Source organism: Carcharodon carcharias, chromosome 29, assembly GCF_017639515.1.
Source record: "Carcharodon carcharias isolate sCarCar2 chromosome 29, sCarCar2.pri, whole genome shotgun sequence".
NCBI classification, from domain to species: Eukaryota; Metazoa; Chordata; class Chondrichthyes; order Lamniformes; family Lamnidae; genus Carcharodon; species Carcharodon carcharias.
The window spans coordinates 3,075,967-3,091,484 of NC_054495.1; the positions used below are offsets into that span (position 1 = coordinate 3,075,967).

General features: G+C 49.8%; 2 protein-coding genes across 2 annotated transcripts; one reads left to right on the forward strand and one right to left on the reverse strand.

Moving 5' to 3' along the window:
• Nucleotides 1–861: 861 nt before the first annotated feature.
• LOC121271001 (trypsin-3-like) lies at nt 862–7,231 on the reverse strand. Its single transcript, XM_041176686.1, has 4 exons — nt 7,198–7,231; nt 5,500–5,544; nt 2,974–3,110; nt 862–1,011 (listed from the first exon to the last, which is right to left on the reverse strand). Exons 1-4 carry the CDS (start codon nt 7,229–7,231, stop codon nt 862–864), a joined length of 366 nt encoding a protein of 121 aa, XP_041032620.1.
• Nucleotides 7,232–10,139: 2,908 nt separating this feature from the next.
• Nucleotides 10,140–14,863, forward strand: LOC121271101 (trypsin-like). Its single transcript, XM_041176853.1, has 5 exons — nt 10,140–10,179; nt 10,396–10,552; nt 12,499–12,749; nt 13,735–13,871; nt 14,714–14,863. Exons 1-5 carry the CDS (start codon nt 10,140–10,142, stop codon nt 14,861–14,863), a joined length of 735 nt encoding a protein of 244 aa, XP_041032787.1.
• The last annotated feature ends 655 nt before the right edge of the window (nt 14,864–15,518 follow it).

Genomic DNA, 15,518 nt, shown 5'->3' on the forward strand with positions numbered 1-15,518 from the left:
AATGGACTCTTCCTGTGCTGTAACTTTGGTTATTTTTCATTCATTTACAGGATGTGGGCGTCACTGGGTAGACCAGCATTTATTGCCTATCCCTAATTGCCCCTGGAGAAGGTGGTGGTGAGCTGCCTTCTTGAACCACTGCAGTCCCTGTGATGTAGGTACACCCAGAGTGCTGTTAAGAGGGTTTTCCAGGATTTTAACCCAGCGACAGTGATGGAACGGCTGATATATTTCCAAGTCAGGATTGTGAGTGGCTTGGAGGGGAACTTCCAGGTGGTGATGTTCCCATGTGTCTGCTACCCTTGTCCTTCTAGGTGGTGGTGGTCGTGGGTTTGGAAGGTGCTGTTGAAGGAGCCTTGGTGAGTTCCTGCAGTGCATCTTGTAGATGGTACACACTGTGGCCACTGTGCGGTGGTGGAGGGAGTGAATGTTTGTGGATGTGGTGCCAATCAAGCAGGGCTGCTTTGTCCAGGATGGTGTTGAGCTTCTTGAGGGTTGTGGGAGCTGCACTCATCCAGGCAAGTGGGGAGTATTCTATAACACTCCTGACTTGTGTCTTGTAGATGGTGGACAGGCTTTGGGGAGTCAGGAGGTGAGTTACTCACCGCAGGATTCTCAGCCTCTGACCTGCTCTTGTAGCTACAGTGTTAGAGAGATCGCGAGGGTTGTAGTGATTGAATTGAAGAGGAGTTTGTTGTGCTTTCAGATGCACCTGGGAGACGTAGTATAATGAGATGAGTGCAGATTATCAAAATATTGCAAACAGGAAAATAGGAATTGCTTCATCGGTGTTTATTTAATCATTTTATTTAATTGACCATTGGGTTCACACAGTTAGGAACCAATGTGGTGTGCAGGTATCTAGTTGTTCTCCATTGTGTCCCTGATCCAGGAGATATAGTTGCAGACTTCCGTGTAGACTCCAGGGTAATTTCTCTCTGCACAGCCTATTCCCCACGAGACAATTCCTTCCAACTTCCCATTGCAAACCAGGGGACCCCCTGAATCCCCCTTTATGTGAGGAGAACAGCATTAGGTCAGAACACAATAAAACAACTTGGATTTATATAGCACCAGTAACATCATAGAACATCCCAAGCTACTGCACAGCAGCAGTTATCAATGAATTTTTGACCCCAAGTCACATAAAGGAGATATTAGGGACTGATGACCAAAAGCTTGGTTATAGAGGGAGGTTTTAAGGAATGTCTTAAAACAGGAAACACAGGAAGAGAGAGAGAGATGGGGAGGTTTAGGGAGGGAATTCCAGAGCTTGGGGCCCCAGGCAGCTGAAGGCATGGCTGTCAATGGTGGAGCGATGGGAATCAGGGGATGATCAAGAGGCCGGAATTGGTGGAGCGCAGAGATCTCGGAGAGTTTTAGGGGCTGGAGGAAGATACAGAGATAGGGAGGGTTGTTGGCGCTAGAGGAGATTATAGAAATAGGGAGGGTTGTAGGGGCAGGGGGAGCTTACAGAGAGAGGGAGGTTTGTAGGGGTTGGAGGAGGTTACAGAGATAGGGAGGGTTGTAGATGCTGGAGGAGGTTACAGAGATAGGGAGGAGTGTAGGGTGTTGGGGGAGGTTACAGAGATAGGGAGGTTTGTAGGGGCTGGAGGAGGATACAGAGATACAGAGAAGTGTAGGGGCTGGGGGAGGATACAGAGATAGGGAGGGTTGTAGCGGCTGGAGGAGGTTACAGACATAGTGTTGTTGGGGTTGGAGGAGGTTGACAGAGATAGGGAGGGATGTAGGGGCTGGAGGAGGTTAGAGAGTTAGGGTTATAGGGGCTGGAAGAGGTTGCAGAGATAGGGAGGGTCATAGGGGCTGGAGGATGCTACAGAAATAGCGAGGGTTGTAGTGCCTGGAGGAGGTTACAGAGATAGGGAGGGTTGTAGGGGCTGGAGAAGGTTACACAGATAGGGAGGGATGTAGGGCTGGAGTAGGTTACAGAGATAGGGAGGGTTGTAGGGGCTGGAGGAGGTTACAGAGATAGGGAGGGTTGTAGAGGCTGGAGGAGGTTACAGACATAGGGAGGGTTGTAGGGGCTCGAGGAGGTTACAGAGATAGGGAGGATTGTAGGGGCTGGAGGAGGTTGGACCTATACCCACTGATGTTTAGAGGAATGAGTGGTGACCTTATTGAAACATAAATGAGTGTGAGGGTTGTGGACAGGGCGGACACTGAATGATGTTTCCTCTTGGACAAATCTAAGGGGCACAGCCTCAATCGAATGGATCTTCTGCTTACGGTGCAGATCCATTGTTTCTCTCTGAGGGTCATTATTGTTTGGAATTCTCTACCCCAGAGAGCAGAGGAAGCTGGGTCTCTGAATATTTTCAATGCTGAGATAGATTCTGATTGATGAGAGGGATTCAAGGATTAAGGACAATTGGCAAGAACCTGGAATCAAGGCCACAGTCAGGTCATTCAACCTCACTGAATGGTTGAGCAGGTTTGAGGGACTGAATGGTCACCTCCTGCTCCTATTTCTTAAGTTCTCCTCTAGGAGAGGGCATACCCCTCCCCAATACGACACCTTGGAGCTCAGAGGATAAGGCCACATTTATTAATGCATTTTTTATTCATTCACGGGATGCGGGCATCGCTGGCTGGGCCAGCATTTATTGCCCATCTCTAATTGCCTCTCAGATAGTGGTGGTGAGCTGCCTCCTTGAACCGCTGCAGCCCATGGCGTGTAGGTACACCCACAGTGCTGTTAGGGAGGGAGTTCCTTTACCATGGTAACAGTGTTGGGGGAAATACATACACAGGGGGTCTCACCCTTGGGGTGTTCAATTTGGACCGTGAGTCAGGGGGAATCCAGTTACTGCTCTGGAAGAATTAGGATTATGTCTCCATCTGAATCTTTCTCCATTCAGCGAAACTGGAGAGGTGACAGATTTGGGGAGATTCAACAGAATGGAGAGCAAAATCTCTCACTGTCCTGTGTTTACCAGCACGTTGCATCCTTACCTGACAGCTATCCTTCCCACCCTCCATGAATCCAGCATAGAACATGCTACTCGTGATGCTACCAGGATAATCCTTCTGGCAGGTGCTCGGAGGCAGCACAGGGACATCGAGGCACTGGAGATCAGCAGGGTACAGAACTGGGAAAGGAACACATTTCACAAAGTTTATTCAATCTGGGATTGGCTACAAAGCCAGGGATATGAAGTCACATGTGGGGTCGCTGTAAAAGTCACAACTGACTGTGGGAAGGTACACAGTGGGGGATCAGGGACAATGTCTCCCATTAATCAACTGGAGAAATACGGAATCTGGAATAGTTGCCGATTGTATTCCTGAAAACTGCCAAGAGGTATGATGCCACAATGGGTCCAAATAGAGAAATCACAGCAATACAATCCAACAAATCACAGACACCCACTGCAATCTGTCAAATCACACACACACCGCAATCTGTCAAATCATACACACACTGCAATCTGTCAAATCACACACACACTGCAATCTGTCAAAACACAGACACACACTACAATCTGTCACTACAATCAAGTCACACACACACACACACACACAGCACTCTGTCAAATCACACACACAGAAACACACAGCAATCTGTCAAATCACACACACTTTGCAATCCATCAAATCACACACACACACTGCACTCTGTCACGTCACACACATTGCAATCCATCAAATCACGTGCACACACACGGCACTCTGTCAAATCACAGGCATGAAGCAGAGCTGGTGTTTACTCCTGGTGTCCTAGGCTAACATTGCTCTTCCAACTTGCACCAGCCAAAGGCGACATAAAATCTTTACTGAGTCATTTACCTCACTGTTGACTGCGGTATTTGCCCTGCATCGAATGGTTTGCAGCAGATATGTGAAGCATGAGTTTGCATTTGTATAGCAACATCCACATCCTCCAGGCAATCAAAATATGCTTCACAGGCAGTGAACCATTTTTTGGTGTGTGGTCACTGTCGGGATGTGGACAATCAAAGTTGTTAGTTTGGAGAGAGTACGATGCCTCAAACAGCCAGTGAGTTTATTGAGCAGACAAGCTGAACTCTCTGTGAGTTTAGTTGGGATACTGACCAGGAATCCTGTCCTCTCTGTGAGTTTAGGTGGGATACTGACCAGGAGTCCTGTCCTCCCTGTGAGTTTAGGTGGGATACTGACCAGGAGTCCTGTCCTCTCTGTGAGTTTAGGTGGGATACTGAACAGGAGCCCTGTCCTCTCTGTGAGTTTAGGTGATTACTGACCAGGAGTCCTGTCCTCTCTGTGAGTTTAGGTGGGATACTGAACAGGAGTCCTGTCCTTTCTGTGAGTTTAGGTGGGATACTGACCAGGAGTCCTGTCCTCTCTGTGAGTTTAGGTGGAATACTGACCAGGAGTCCTGTCCTCTCTGTGACTTTAGGTGGGATACTGACCAGGAGTCCTGTCCTCTCTGTGAGTTTAGGTGGGATACTGACCAATAGTCCTGTCCTCTCTGTGAGTTTAGGTGGGATACTGACCAGGGGTCCTGTCCTCTCTGTGAGTTTAGGTGGGATACTGACCAAGAGTCCTGTCCTCTCTGTGAGTTTAGGTGGGATACTGACCAAGAGTCCTGTCCTCTCTGTGAGTTTAGGTGGGATACTGACCAGGAGTACTGTCCTCTCTGGGAGTTTAGGTGGGATACTGACCAGGAGTCCTGTCCTCTCTGTGAGTTTAGAATTCTTGCTCTAGTTGTACAGGGTTTTGGTGAGACCACACCTGGAGTAGTGTGTGCAGTTTTGGCAATCTGAAATGAAAACAGTAAGTGCTGGAAATACTCAGCAGATCCAGCAGAATCTGTGGAGAGAAACACATTAACGTTTCGAGTCCATAGAAACTAGGAGCATGAGAAGGCCATTTGGCACTTCTAGCCTGCTCTGCCATTCGTTATGATCCATTCGAACCTCTCGCACACCCTCATCCCACAAACACATCCTTCAAGATCACGGAGGCTGGACTACAGCGTGCTGGAGTAGTCGAGCTTGAGGTGGATGAGAGTTTCAGCAGTCGATAAGCTGAGGCAAGGGCGTTGTGGGGTGATGTTACGGAGGTGGAAATGGGCAGTCTTGGTGATGGAGATGATAGGGGGATGGATGCTCAGCCTAGGGTTAACTGGACAATGAGGGTGAGAATGGTCCGGTGAGATAGTGACCAGGGAGGGGAAGGGGGCGGTATCGATGACTGGGGAACGGAGTTGGTCACGGGGACCGAAGGCAATGGCTTCAGTTGTCCCAACCTTCCCCACACGATGCAAACACAATCTTGAGACCCTCATCGAGAAGCCTGCAAAACTCGAGAACCAAACTCTCGGTTCGAAGCATAAACTGTCCCTTTGACCTTTTAACCTCTTTTCACGCAGAGCCCTCAGTACTTGCCTCTGACAGCAGTGAGCGGCGGAGACCACCCATTCGGGGTGGATCAGAGATCCCCCACACATGTGCCATCCCACATTGAGAGAGACATTCCAGGGCACTGAGTGCTTCGCACACTCGTAACCACCGACAATCTTGTCGTCATCGCGAGGGGCAGCAGCTGTGGTACCAAGAGAAGAGAGATCACCATTAAACACTGGAGTAAACAGAGGGACAAGCAGCAGAGAGAGATGGAGAGACAGAGGGAGACAGTGAGACAGAGAGAGAGACAGCGAGTGGGAGGGAGAGACAGCGAGTTAAAGAGAGAGAGGCAGGGAAACAGCGAGTGAGAGAGACATAGAGGCAAGAGTGAGAGAGACATAGAGAGAGAGAGACAGAGACTGCGAGTAGGAGAGGCAGGCTGGGAAAGACTTCGAGAGGAGGAGCAGAAAGAGTGAGAGAGAGAGAGAGAGCCAAGGGAAAAAAAGGAAGTGGGACACGTTTACCAGCAAAGCCCAGTGACACGGCGAGCAGAAGGATCGTTATCGTTGCTTCAGGTTTCACGATGGCTGACTGCAGACAGCAGGGCTATTTTGTAGGATGTAGGAGCTCTGCTATCAGAGAATAACACGAACACAAGATTCATTAATTATCACAAGTGGGGGATAAGTCCTTGGGAACATGAGGGGCAGGTGTGTGTTTCTCAGTTCTGTTCCCTGGGTTGTTTCAGAGTTCAATCAGTACAGTTCATGAGTGTAAATCTTAGGGTGTGAGACGGTTTACAATTTAGTTTGGTTTAGAACTACAGTTAGGTTAAATAATTTTCCTTTCCCGGACTGCTAAATGAGAGACTTTAACAATAAGAATGGGATACTTCCATGCACTGTGTGACTATGCTGATTCAGCAAAATTATACTGGGACACAAAGAGTTAAATTATAAGGATTGTTTTCTGGTCTCCTTTTGAGTTATGATGGTTAAGGGGGTGATCGGATTCAGGACTTTTTCACTGATATGAAAGAATTCTCGATAGAGAGAAGCTATTTCCTCAGGTTGGTGTTTGGGGGAGGGGGGAGTCCAGAACAAGGGGGCAGAATCTTAAAATTGGAGACAGGCTGTTCAGGGGGTGATGTCGGGAAGCACATTCTTCATACAAAGCGGGATGGAAATCTGGAACTCTCCCCACCAACCCCACTCCCACAAAAAAGCATTGAGGCTGGAAGGGGTCAATTGAAAGTTTCAAAACTGAGAGTAAGGGGGAGAGGGCCCAGGATACAAGGGAGAGCTCCCCTGCTCTGATTCAAAATACTCATTGGAATTTGTACGTCCACTTGAGAGGGAAATGCTTTAATACCCAAGTGACTCCCCCCCGACAGGGCAGTATGTAGTACAAGGGTATCTGCTACAGCAAGGGTTAATGTGGGACTGGGAACAGTCCTGCTCACAGTGTGAAGTAAGGAGTCACATGATCAGAGTCTAATGAGTGTTGTGTGCTAGACAGAGACTAGTGTAGAAGCCAGCATTGATTTAGCGCCTAGCTTGGACCATACCCTGTATAAATGTACATAGCTATGCATTATCAGTAAACACTTAACGTTTAACCCTGCAAGGCTCAGAACCTCTTCATGAGACCTACTGAGTGTGCAACACAGCACTCCCTCAGCACTGGCCTGGAGCATCAGCCCAGGCCCTGCGCTCCAGCCTCTGGAGTGAGAATTGAACCCTCCATCAGAGGTGAGAGTGTCACCCAGTGAACCACTCCCGACACCTTCAACAAGTGGACCCCCAGGAGCATAAGAACCAGGAGCAGGAGTAGTCCATTCGGCCCGTCGAACCTGCTCCAGCATTCAATGCAATCGTGACCGACATTGGACTTCAACTCCATTTTCCCACCTGCTCCCCCATGTCCATTGATTCCCTGAGAGACCAAGAATCTGCCTCTCCCAGTCTGAAATGTGTTCACCGATGGAGCATCCACAACGCCCTGCGGTAGAGAATTCCAAAGATTCACAATCCAATGAGTGAAGTTGTCTGTCCCCATCTCAGTCCTAACTGATCGGACCCTTATCCTGAGACTGTGCCCCTGAGTTTTAGATTCTCTGACCAGCGGAGACAATCTCTCAGCATCCAAACTGTCAAACCCCCTCAGAATCTTGTAGGTTACAATGAGATCATCTCTCATTCTTCTAAACTCCAGAGAATATGGACCCAATTTACCTCCTAGGACAAACCTCCCCAACCCAGGGAACACCCTAGTGAACCTTTGCTGTACCACCTCCTTCTATTCCATCTATAGCCTTCCTTAAGTAAAAGCAAAAAGGCGTGAAACTGTTCAGAGGGACTTGGGTGTACTCATGCAAGCAACACAGAAAGTTCACACACAACTAGCAATTAGAAAGGCAAATGGTGTGCTGGCCTTTATTGCAATGGGTCTGGAGTACTAGAATAAAAAAGTTTTGCGATGGTTGTACAGGGTTTTGGTAAGACCACACCTGGAGTACTGTGTGCAGTTTTGGTCTCCATATTTAACAAGTGAAGGATGAGTTCCAAAGAAGAGTCATCTTGGATGAAGGAGTTAGATATAGTTCTTGGGGTGAAAGGGATCAAAGGGTATGGGGAGAAAGCAGGAGCAGGCTATTGAGTTGGATGATCAGCCATGATCATAATGAATGGCAGAGAAGGCTCGAAGGGCTGAATGGCCTTCCCCTGCTCCTAGTTTCTATGGACTCGAAACGTTAATGTGTTTCTCTCCACAGATGCTGCTGGATCTGCTGAGTATTTCCAGCACTTACTGTTTTCATTTCAGATTGCCAAAACTGCACACAGTACTCCAGCTGTGGTCTCACCAAAACCCTGTACAACTATAGCAAGACTTTTTTATTCTAGTACTCCAGACCCATTGCAATAAAGGCCAGCACACCATTTGCCGTTCTACTTGCTAGTTGTGTGTGAACTTTCTGTGTTGCTTGCATGAGTACACCCAAGTCCCTCTGAAAACCAACATTTCAAAGTTTCACGCCTTTTTTCTTTTCCTTAAGGAAGGCTATAGATGCACTGGAGGTGGTACAGCAAAGGTTCACTAGGGTGTTCACTGGGGTGAGGGGATTGTCCTGTGATGAGCAGCTGAGTAAATTGGGTCCATATTCTCTGGAGTTTAGAAGAATGAAAGACGATCTCATTGTAATCTACAAGATTCTGAGGGGGTTTGACAGTGTGGATGCTGGGAGATTGTCTCCGCTGGTCAGAGAATCTAAAACTCAGGAGCACAGTCTCAGGATAAGGGTCCGATCATTTAGGGCTGAGATGAGGACAAACGACTTCACTCAGAGGGTGGTGAATCTTTGGAATTCTCTACCGCAGGGCGTTGTGGATGCTCCATCGGTGAACACATTTAAGGCTGGGGCAGGCAGATTCTTGGTCTCTCAGGGAATCAATGGACATGGAGGAGCAGGCGGGAAAATGGAGTTGAAGTCCAAGGTCGGTCACGATTGCATTGAATGCTGGAGCAGGCTCGACGGGCCGAATGGTCTACTCCTGCTCCTGGTTCTTATGCTCCCGGGGGGCCACTTGTTTAAGGTGTCGGGAGTGGTTCACTGGGTGACACTCTCACCTCTGATGGAGGGTTTACTTCTCACTCCAGAGGCTGGAGCGCAGGGCCTGGGCTGAGGGAGTGCTGTGTTGCACACTCAGTAGCTCCTGAGCCTTGCAGGGTTAAATGTTAAGTGTTTACTGATAACGCATTGCTATGTACATTTATACAGGGTATGGTCCAAGCTAGGCGCTAAATCAATGCTGGCTTCTACACTAGTCTCTGTCCAGCACACAACACTTACCAGACTCTGTTTATGTGACTCCTTACTTCACACTGTGAGCAGGACTGTTCCCAGTCCCACATTAACCCTTGCTGTAGCAGATACCCTTGTACTACATGCTGCCCTGTCAGGGGGGCAGTCACTTGGGTATTAAAGAATTTCCTTCTCAAGTGGATGTACAAATTCCAATGAGTATTTTGAATCAGAGCAGGGGAGCTCTCCCTTGTATCCTGGGCCCTCTCCCCCTACTCTCAGTTTTGAAACCTTCAGTTGACCCCTCCCAGCCTCAAAGCTTTTTTGTGGGAATGGGCTGGATGGGGAGAGTTCCATTTTTCCACCCCACTTTGTGTGAAGAATGTGCTTCCTGACATCACCCCCTGAACAGCCTGGCTGCAATTTTAAGATTCTGCCCCCTTGTTCTGGACTCCCCCCTTCCTAACATCACCTCCCCCAACACCAATCTGAGGAAATAGCTTCTCTCTATTGAGAATTCTTTCACATCAGTGAAGAAGTCCTGAATCCGATCACCCCCTTAACCATCATAACTCAAAAGGAGACCAGAAAACAATCCTTTTAATTTAACTCTTTGTGCCCCAGTATAATTTTGCTGAATCAGCAGTGTCACACAGTGCATGGAAGGATCCCAATCTTATTGTTAAAGTCTCTCGTTTAGCAGTCCGGGAAAGGAATATTATTTAACCCACTGTAGTTCTAAACCTACCTAAATTGTAAACCGTCTCACACCCTAAGATTTACACTCATGAACTGTACTGATTGAACTCTGAAACAACCCAGGGAACAGAACTGAGAAACACACACCTGCCCCTCATGTTCCCAAGGACGTATCCCCATCTTGTGATCATTAATAAATCTTGTGTTCATGTTATTCTCTGATAGCAGAGCTCCTACAGCCTATAAAACAGCCCTGCTGTCTGCAGTCAGCCATCGTGAAACCTGAAGCAACGATGAAGATCCTTCTGCTCGCCGTGTCACTGGGCTTTGTTGGTAAACGTGTCCCACTTCCTTTCTTTCCCATGGCTCTCTCGAGTTTCCTCTCAGTCTTTCTGCTCCTCCTCTCGAAGTCTTTCCCAGCCTGTCTCTTCTACTTGCTGTCTCTCTCTCTCTCTGTCTCTCCCTCTGTCTCTGTCTCTCTCTCTCTGCTTCTTGTCCCTCCATTTACTCCAGTGTTTAATGGTGATCTCTCTTCTCTTGGTACCACAGCTGCTGCCCCTCGTGATTTTGACAAGATTGTTGGTGGTTACGAGTGTGTGAAGCACTCAGTGCCCTGGATTGTCTCTCTCAACGTGGGATGGCACAATTGTGGGGGATCTCTGATCCACCCCGAATGGGTGGTCTCCGCCGCTCACTGCTATCAGAGGCAAGTACTGAGGGCTCTGCTTGAAAATAGGTTAAAAGATCAAAGGGAGAGTTTACGCTTCAAACCGAGAGCTTGGTTCTCGGGTTTTGCAGGCTTCTCAATGAGCATCCCAAGATAGTGTTTGCATCGTGTGGGGAAGGTTGGGACGACTGAAGCCATTGCCTTCAGTCGCCGTGACCAACTCAATTCCCCAGTCATCAATTCCCCCCCCTTCCCCTCCCTGGTCACTATCTGACCAGACCATTCTCACCCTCATTGTCCAATTAACCCTGAGCTGAGCTTCCATCCCCCTATCATCTCCATCACCAAGAGAGCCCATTTCCACCTCCGTAACATCACCACACTCCGCCCCTGCCTCAGCTTATCAACTGCTGAAACCCTCATCCACCTCAAGCTTGACTACTCCAGCATGCTGTAGGCCAGCCTCCGTGACCTTGAAGGATGTGTTTGTGGGATGAGGGTGAACGAAAGGCTCGAGTGGAGTGTAAAACAGTGGCACAGAGCAGTTTCTGTGGTAAATACTGGTTCAATGAAAGCGTTCCGGAAAAGACACACTGCACAACGGAATAACAATAGCTGAAATAGAATGTGCGGAAGTGTGAGGTTCTTCACTTTGATAAGTGAATTTAGAAAAGTCGACTATCTTGAAAGGTAGAAATGTTGATGTTGGAGGAGACAAGATCCCACTGTTCAAGGAGCACAAAGAAAGCAAACAACATGTTGTCCTTTATTGCAAGGGGATTGGAGTACAGGAATAAACAGGTCTTGCTGCAATTGTACAAGGCTTTGGGGAAACTGTATCCATAACACAGCGCATAGTTCTGCCCCATACCCAAACTCACAGCAACTTCTGTTCCCTCATCAACCTCTGTTGCTCACTGACTAATGTTGGCTCCCAGTCTGCAACTCATTGACTCTAAAATTCTCATCCTTGCTTTCAAACCAATGCATGATCACTTGCCCCCTCCCTACATCCCCCTCTCCATACCCTATAACCCTCCCTATCTCTTTAACCTCCTCCAGCCCCTACAACCCTCCCTATGTCTGTAAGCCCCTCCAGCCCCTACAACCCTCCCTATCTCTGTAACCTCCTCCAGCCCCAACCCCCCTCCCTATCTCTGTAACTCCCTCCAGCCTCTACACCCCTCCCTATCTCTGTAACCTCTTCCAGCCCCTACAACCCTCCCTATCTCTGTAACCTCCTCCAGCCCCTACAACATTCCCTATCTCTGTAACCCTCTCCAGCCCCTACAACCCTCCCTATCTCTGTAACCTCCTCCAGCCCCAACCCCCCTCCCTATCTCTGTAACTCCCTCCAGCCTCTACACCCCTCCCTATCTCTGTAACCTCTTCCAGCCCCTACAACCCTCCCTATCTCTGTAACCTCCTCCAGCCCCTACAACCCTCCCTATCTCTGTAACCTCTTCCAGCCTCTACAACCCTCCCTGCCTCTGTACCCTCTCCATTTGCTATCTCTTGAGCAACCTCAGATTTTGCTGGCTCCTGTGTGGGATTCAGGAATACAGGGGGAAAGAAAATAACTTTTCCCCTAAACAGTAGTGGGGTGGAATTATGACACCCACACACACATACCCCTCCACCCCGAAGATCTTCAGATGATAAACTGTTGGACGTATTGACACTTATTTGGAACTTAAGCGACTGAGGGATATTCAGAAAGGGCTGTGAACTGGGACTTAACATTTACCATTGGCAACAAAAATGGAGGATGGGCCCAAGAGGCCTCTCTTCCTGTCTTCCCAAGTGGTCACGAGCCCTTCTCATTGCCCTGTGGAAAACAGACTAGCATTCCCTTTACTGTCATTCCAAGCCCAGGAAGCTGACAGGGAACAGCCGAGTTAGTGCTGCGCGCCAATGGGCTGAAGCAAGTTGGCCACCGGTCAAGCACAGTCACGCTCTAAGCTGGTTCTCTATCTTATTCCTAGTGGTATCCAGGTGCGTCTGGGGGAGCACGACATCACGGCCAGAGAGGGCACCGAGCAATTCATTCAATCTGCCAGAGTCATCAGACACCCCGGGTTTAACCCCAACACCGTGGACAACGACATCATGCTGATCAAACTGTCCAAACCTGCCACACTCAACGATAACGTGGGGACCATCGCCCTGCCGAGAAGCTGTGCCTCTACCGGGGAATATTGCCTGGTATCCGGCTGGGGAGACACCGAGTCCCACGGTAAGGGGCAGAGAGGGAGCTGACTCAACCCGAGTCTCTGCGAGAGCTCGCTGGGGGTGTGTGGGAGGGAGGTCAGGGTTTAGCAATGGGCCGGAAGATGAAGCTCTTACACTGAGCTGTACCGATAGCAATAATCCCACAGGGTCTTCAGTAAACAGGCCAACATTTATCAGCGAAGAACGTTCCTCACCTTGAATGCGGCCGGCGTCTCTTCCTGTTGATGTAGCGCAAACTCCCGTCTCTCTCGAGCGCCTCGTCCCTTCACCCGACCCATTACCCTGACACCCAGCGCATGTCGACCTCCAGCTAAATGCCGCAGCTGCTTGGCTGTGCACAGAATGATCCCACAAATAGCGCTGAGAGTCACAGCTGGTCGACCTGCTCTCAGTCGTGTTGGGGTGGTGGGGTGGGTGTGCTGTGGGGTGGGGTGGGGGTGATGGGGTTGGTGTGGGGTGAGGTGGGGTGGGGTGGTGGGGTGGGGTGAGGTGAGGTGGGGTGGGGGTGGTGGGTGCTAATGGTGGTCCAGCGAGGGCACCCTGCTCTCCCTCAACCATCCCACAGGTCCTTCCACATCCAGCCGAGCTCATGGCTGAAGGTCTCGGTTTAGAGCCTTGTGGAAGGTGCTGACCAGTCATAGTACGGTGCTCCTCCACCCCCGCCTCCTGAACCCTCCCCCTACCCAGCCCCCCGCCTCCTGCACGCTCACCCCCACCCACACCCAGCAACCCCCCCCCCCACATCACCCTGAAATGTGAGCAGAGATTACGATGCATTGAGGGTTGGAAGCTGTGACGCTCTGACCCTGAGATAAGACTTTGAAAAGTGCGTCACTGGCTGTGAGGTGTTGTGAGAAGGGCTGAGGTTGTTTTGGAAATGCGCGGTCATTCGTTGGAAGTGAGAATGTGCAGCATCGAATGTTTTGACCCCCACGTAGGTGTGGATAAGATCGCGCGCCCTCTAACCTCTAACCTTTGTTTTGATTTAGTGGTCAGCGGGGACCGGCTGCAGTGCCTGGATGCGCCGGTTCTCAGCAATGCCGCTTGTGAAAGTTCCTACCCGGGGATGATCACCAACAACATGATGTGCCTCGGTTATCTGGATGGCGAGAAGGATGCTTGCCGGGTACGGGCCCTTGGATAATACGGGACAGCCCAGAGGGATCCCCCCTCCCTATCACAGTGGGGGTGGAGTGGGCGGGGCGGGCGTTAAAGGTGGTAAGAGCGGGACTCAACTGGATTGCTCCCTGGGAGAGGCAGCATGCACAGGATGGACCGAATGGCCCTCCCTCCCGAACCGCGTATTGTAACCTCCTCCAGAACCTACAACCCTCCCTATCTCTGTAACCACCTCCGGCCCCTACAACCCTCCCTATCTCTGTAACCTCTTCCGGCCCCTACAACCCTCCCTATCTCTGTAACCTCTTCCAGCCCCTACAACCCTCCCTATCTCTGTAACCTCCTCCAGCCCCTACAACTCTCCGAGATCTCTGTGCTCCTCCAATTCCGTCCTCTTAACCATTCCGCGATTCCCATCGCTCCACCATTGGTGGCCCTGCCTTCAGCTGCCTGGGGCCCTAAGCTGTTGAATTCCCTCCCTAAACCTCTCCACCTCTCTCTGTCTCTCTATTGTTCACGTGCGCTCTCTCTCTCTCTCTCTCTCCTCCTTTAAGACGCTCCAGCCTTTTTGATCGAGCTTTTGATCACCCATCCCTAATATTCCCTTTCTGGTCTCCATGTCAAATGTTGTCTGATTAACGTTGCTGCGAAGCTTCTTGGGGACGTTTTACTATGATACAGTCTCTATACAAAAGCAAGGTGAACCAGACTTAAGCTGTGCCATATAAGGTTGGCCAATATTCGGTGTGGTTGAATGTTTGCAGTGAGCGCGCGGGTTTCGAACTGTCTTTAAGCGCTGACCTCACCATGCGGAGCTGCTGATGGATTTGATGTGCTGTTCTTTCACAGAGAGACTCTGGTGGTCCCGCCGTGTGTAATGGAGTGCTCCAGGGCATCGTGTCCTGGGGGTCCGGCTGTGCGGACAGAGGCTACCCCGGAATCTACACCAAGGTCTGCAATTACGTGTCCTGGATCCAGGACACCATCGCCGCAAACTGAGGTCATCACTTGGTAGGGAAGAACCCTTCGATCTAATATGGTGCTGAATAATTCTCTGCTCCGCATCCTAGGCCTGACCTTTCTGTACCAGCTCATGGAAAGAATCAATAAAAAACATTGCAAAAATACACCACACTTTGTCTTTTCCAGTCTGAGGAATGCCCACCCTCAATGTTCTCCCCTCCCCTTGATCGCATCAACTTGGCTCCTGTTTGCTTGAGTTTACTAACCGATCAGCTGAAGATGATCAAAGGATTCGATAGGGTCAAGAGAGAGAAACTATTACCTCTGGTGGGGGCGAAACAGTCCAGAACAAGGGGGCAGAACGTTAAAATTCGAGCCAGACCGTTCAGGGGGTGATGTCACTTCTTTACACAAAAATCTGGAACTCTCTCTCCGCGCGCCCGTCCCCCAAAACCCCATTTCTCCCACCCTGCTCAAAGGGCCTGTGGGTGCTGGCTGCCAGCAATGGTAATGCCATTGAACGGCAAGGGGCAATAGTTGGATTCTGTCTATTGGAGATGGTCATTGCCTGGAACTGGTGTGGTGTGAATGCTACTTGCCACTTGTCAGCTCAAGCCTGGATATTGTCCAGGTCTTGCTGCATTTGGACATGGACTGCTTCAGTATCTGAGGATTCACAAATGGTGCTGAA

Excerpts from the sequence above, each read along its gene's own strand:
- LOC121271101 (XM_041176853.1), top strand. The coding sequence starts at position 10,140 with ATGAAGATCCTTCTGCTCGCCGTGTCACTGGGCTTTGTTG. Across the intron at positions 10,180-10,395 it reads CGTGTCACTGGGCTTTGTTG|CTGCTGCCCCTCGTGATTTT; the intron begins GTAAACGTGTCC and ends TTGGTACCACAG. Across the intron at positions 10,553-12,498 it reads GCCGCTCACTGCTATCAGAG|TGGTATCCAGGTGCGTCTGG; the intron begins GCAAGTACTGAG and ends TCTTATTCCTAG.
- LOC121271001 (XM_041176686.1), bottom strand. The coding sequence starts at position 7,231 with ATGTCGGTCACGATTGCATTGAATGCTGGAGCAG. Across the intron at positions 5,545-7,197 it reads TGCATTGAATGCTGGAGCAG|CTGCTGCCCCTCGCGATGAC; the intron begins GTTCGACGGGCC and ends TTGGTACCACAG. Across the intron at positions 3,111-5,499 it reads GATTGTCGGTGGTTACGAGT|TTCTGTACCCTGCTGATCTC; the intron begins GTGCGAAGCACT and ends TTCCTTTCCCAG.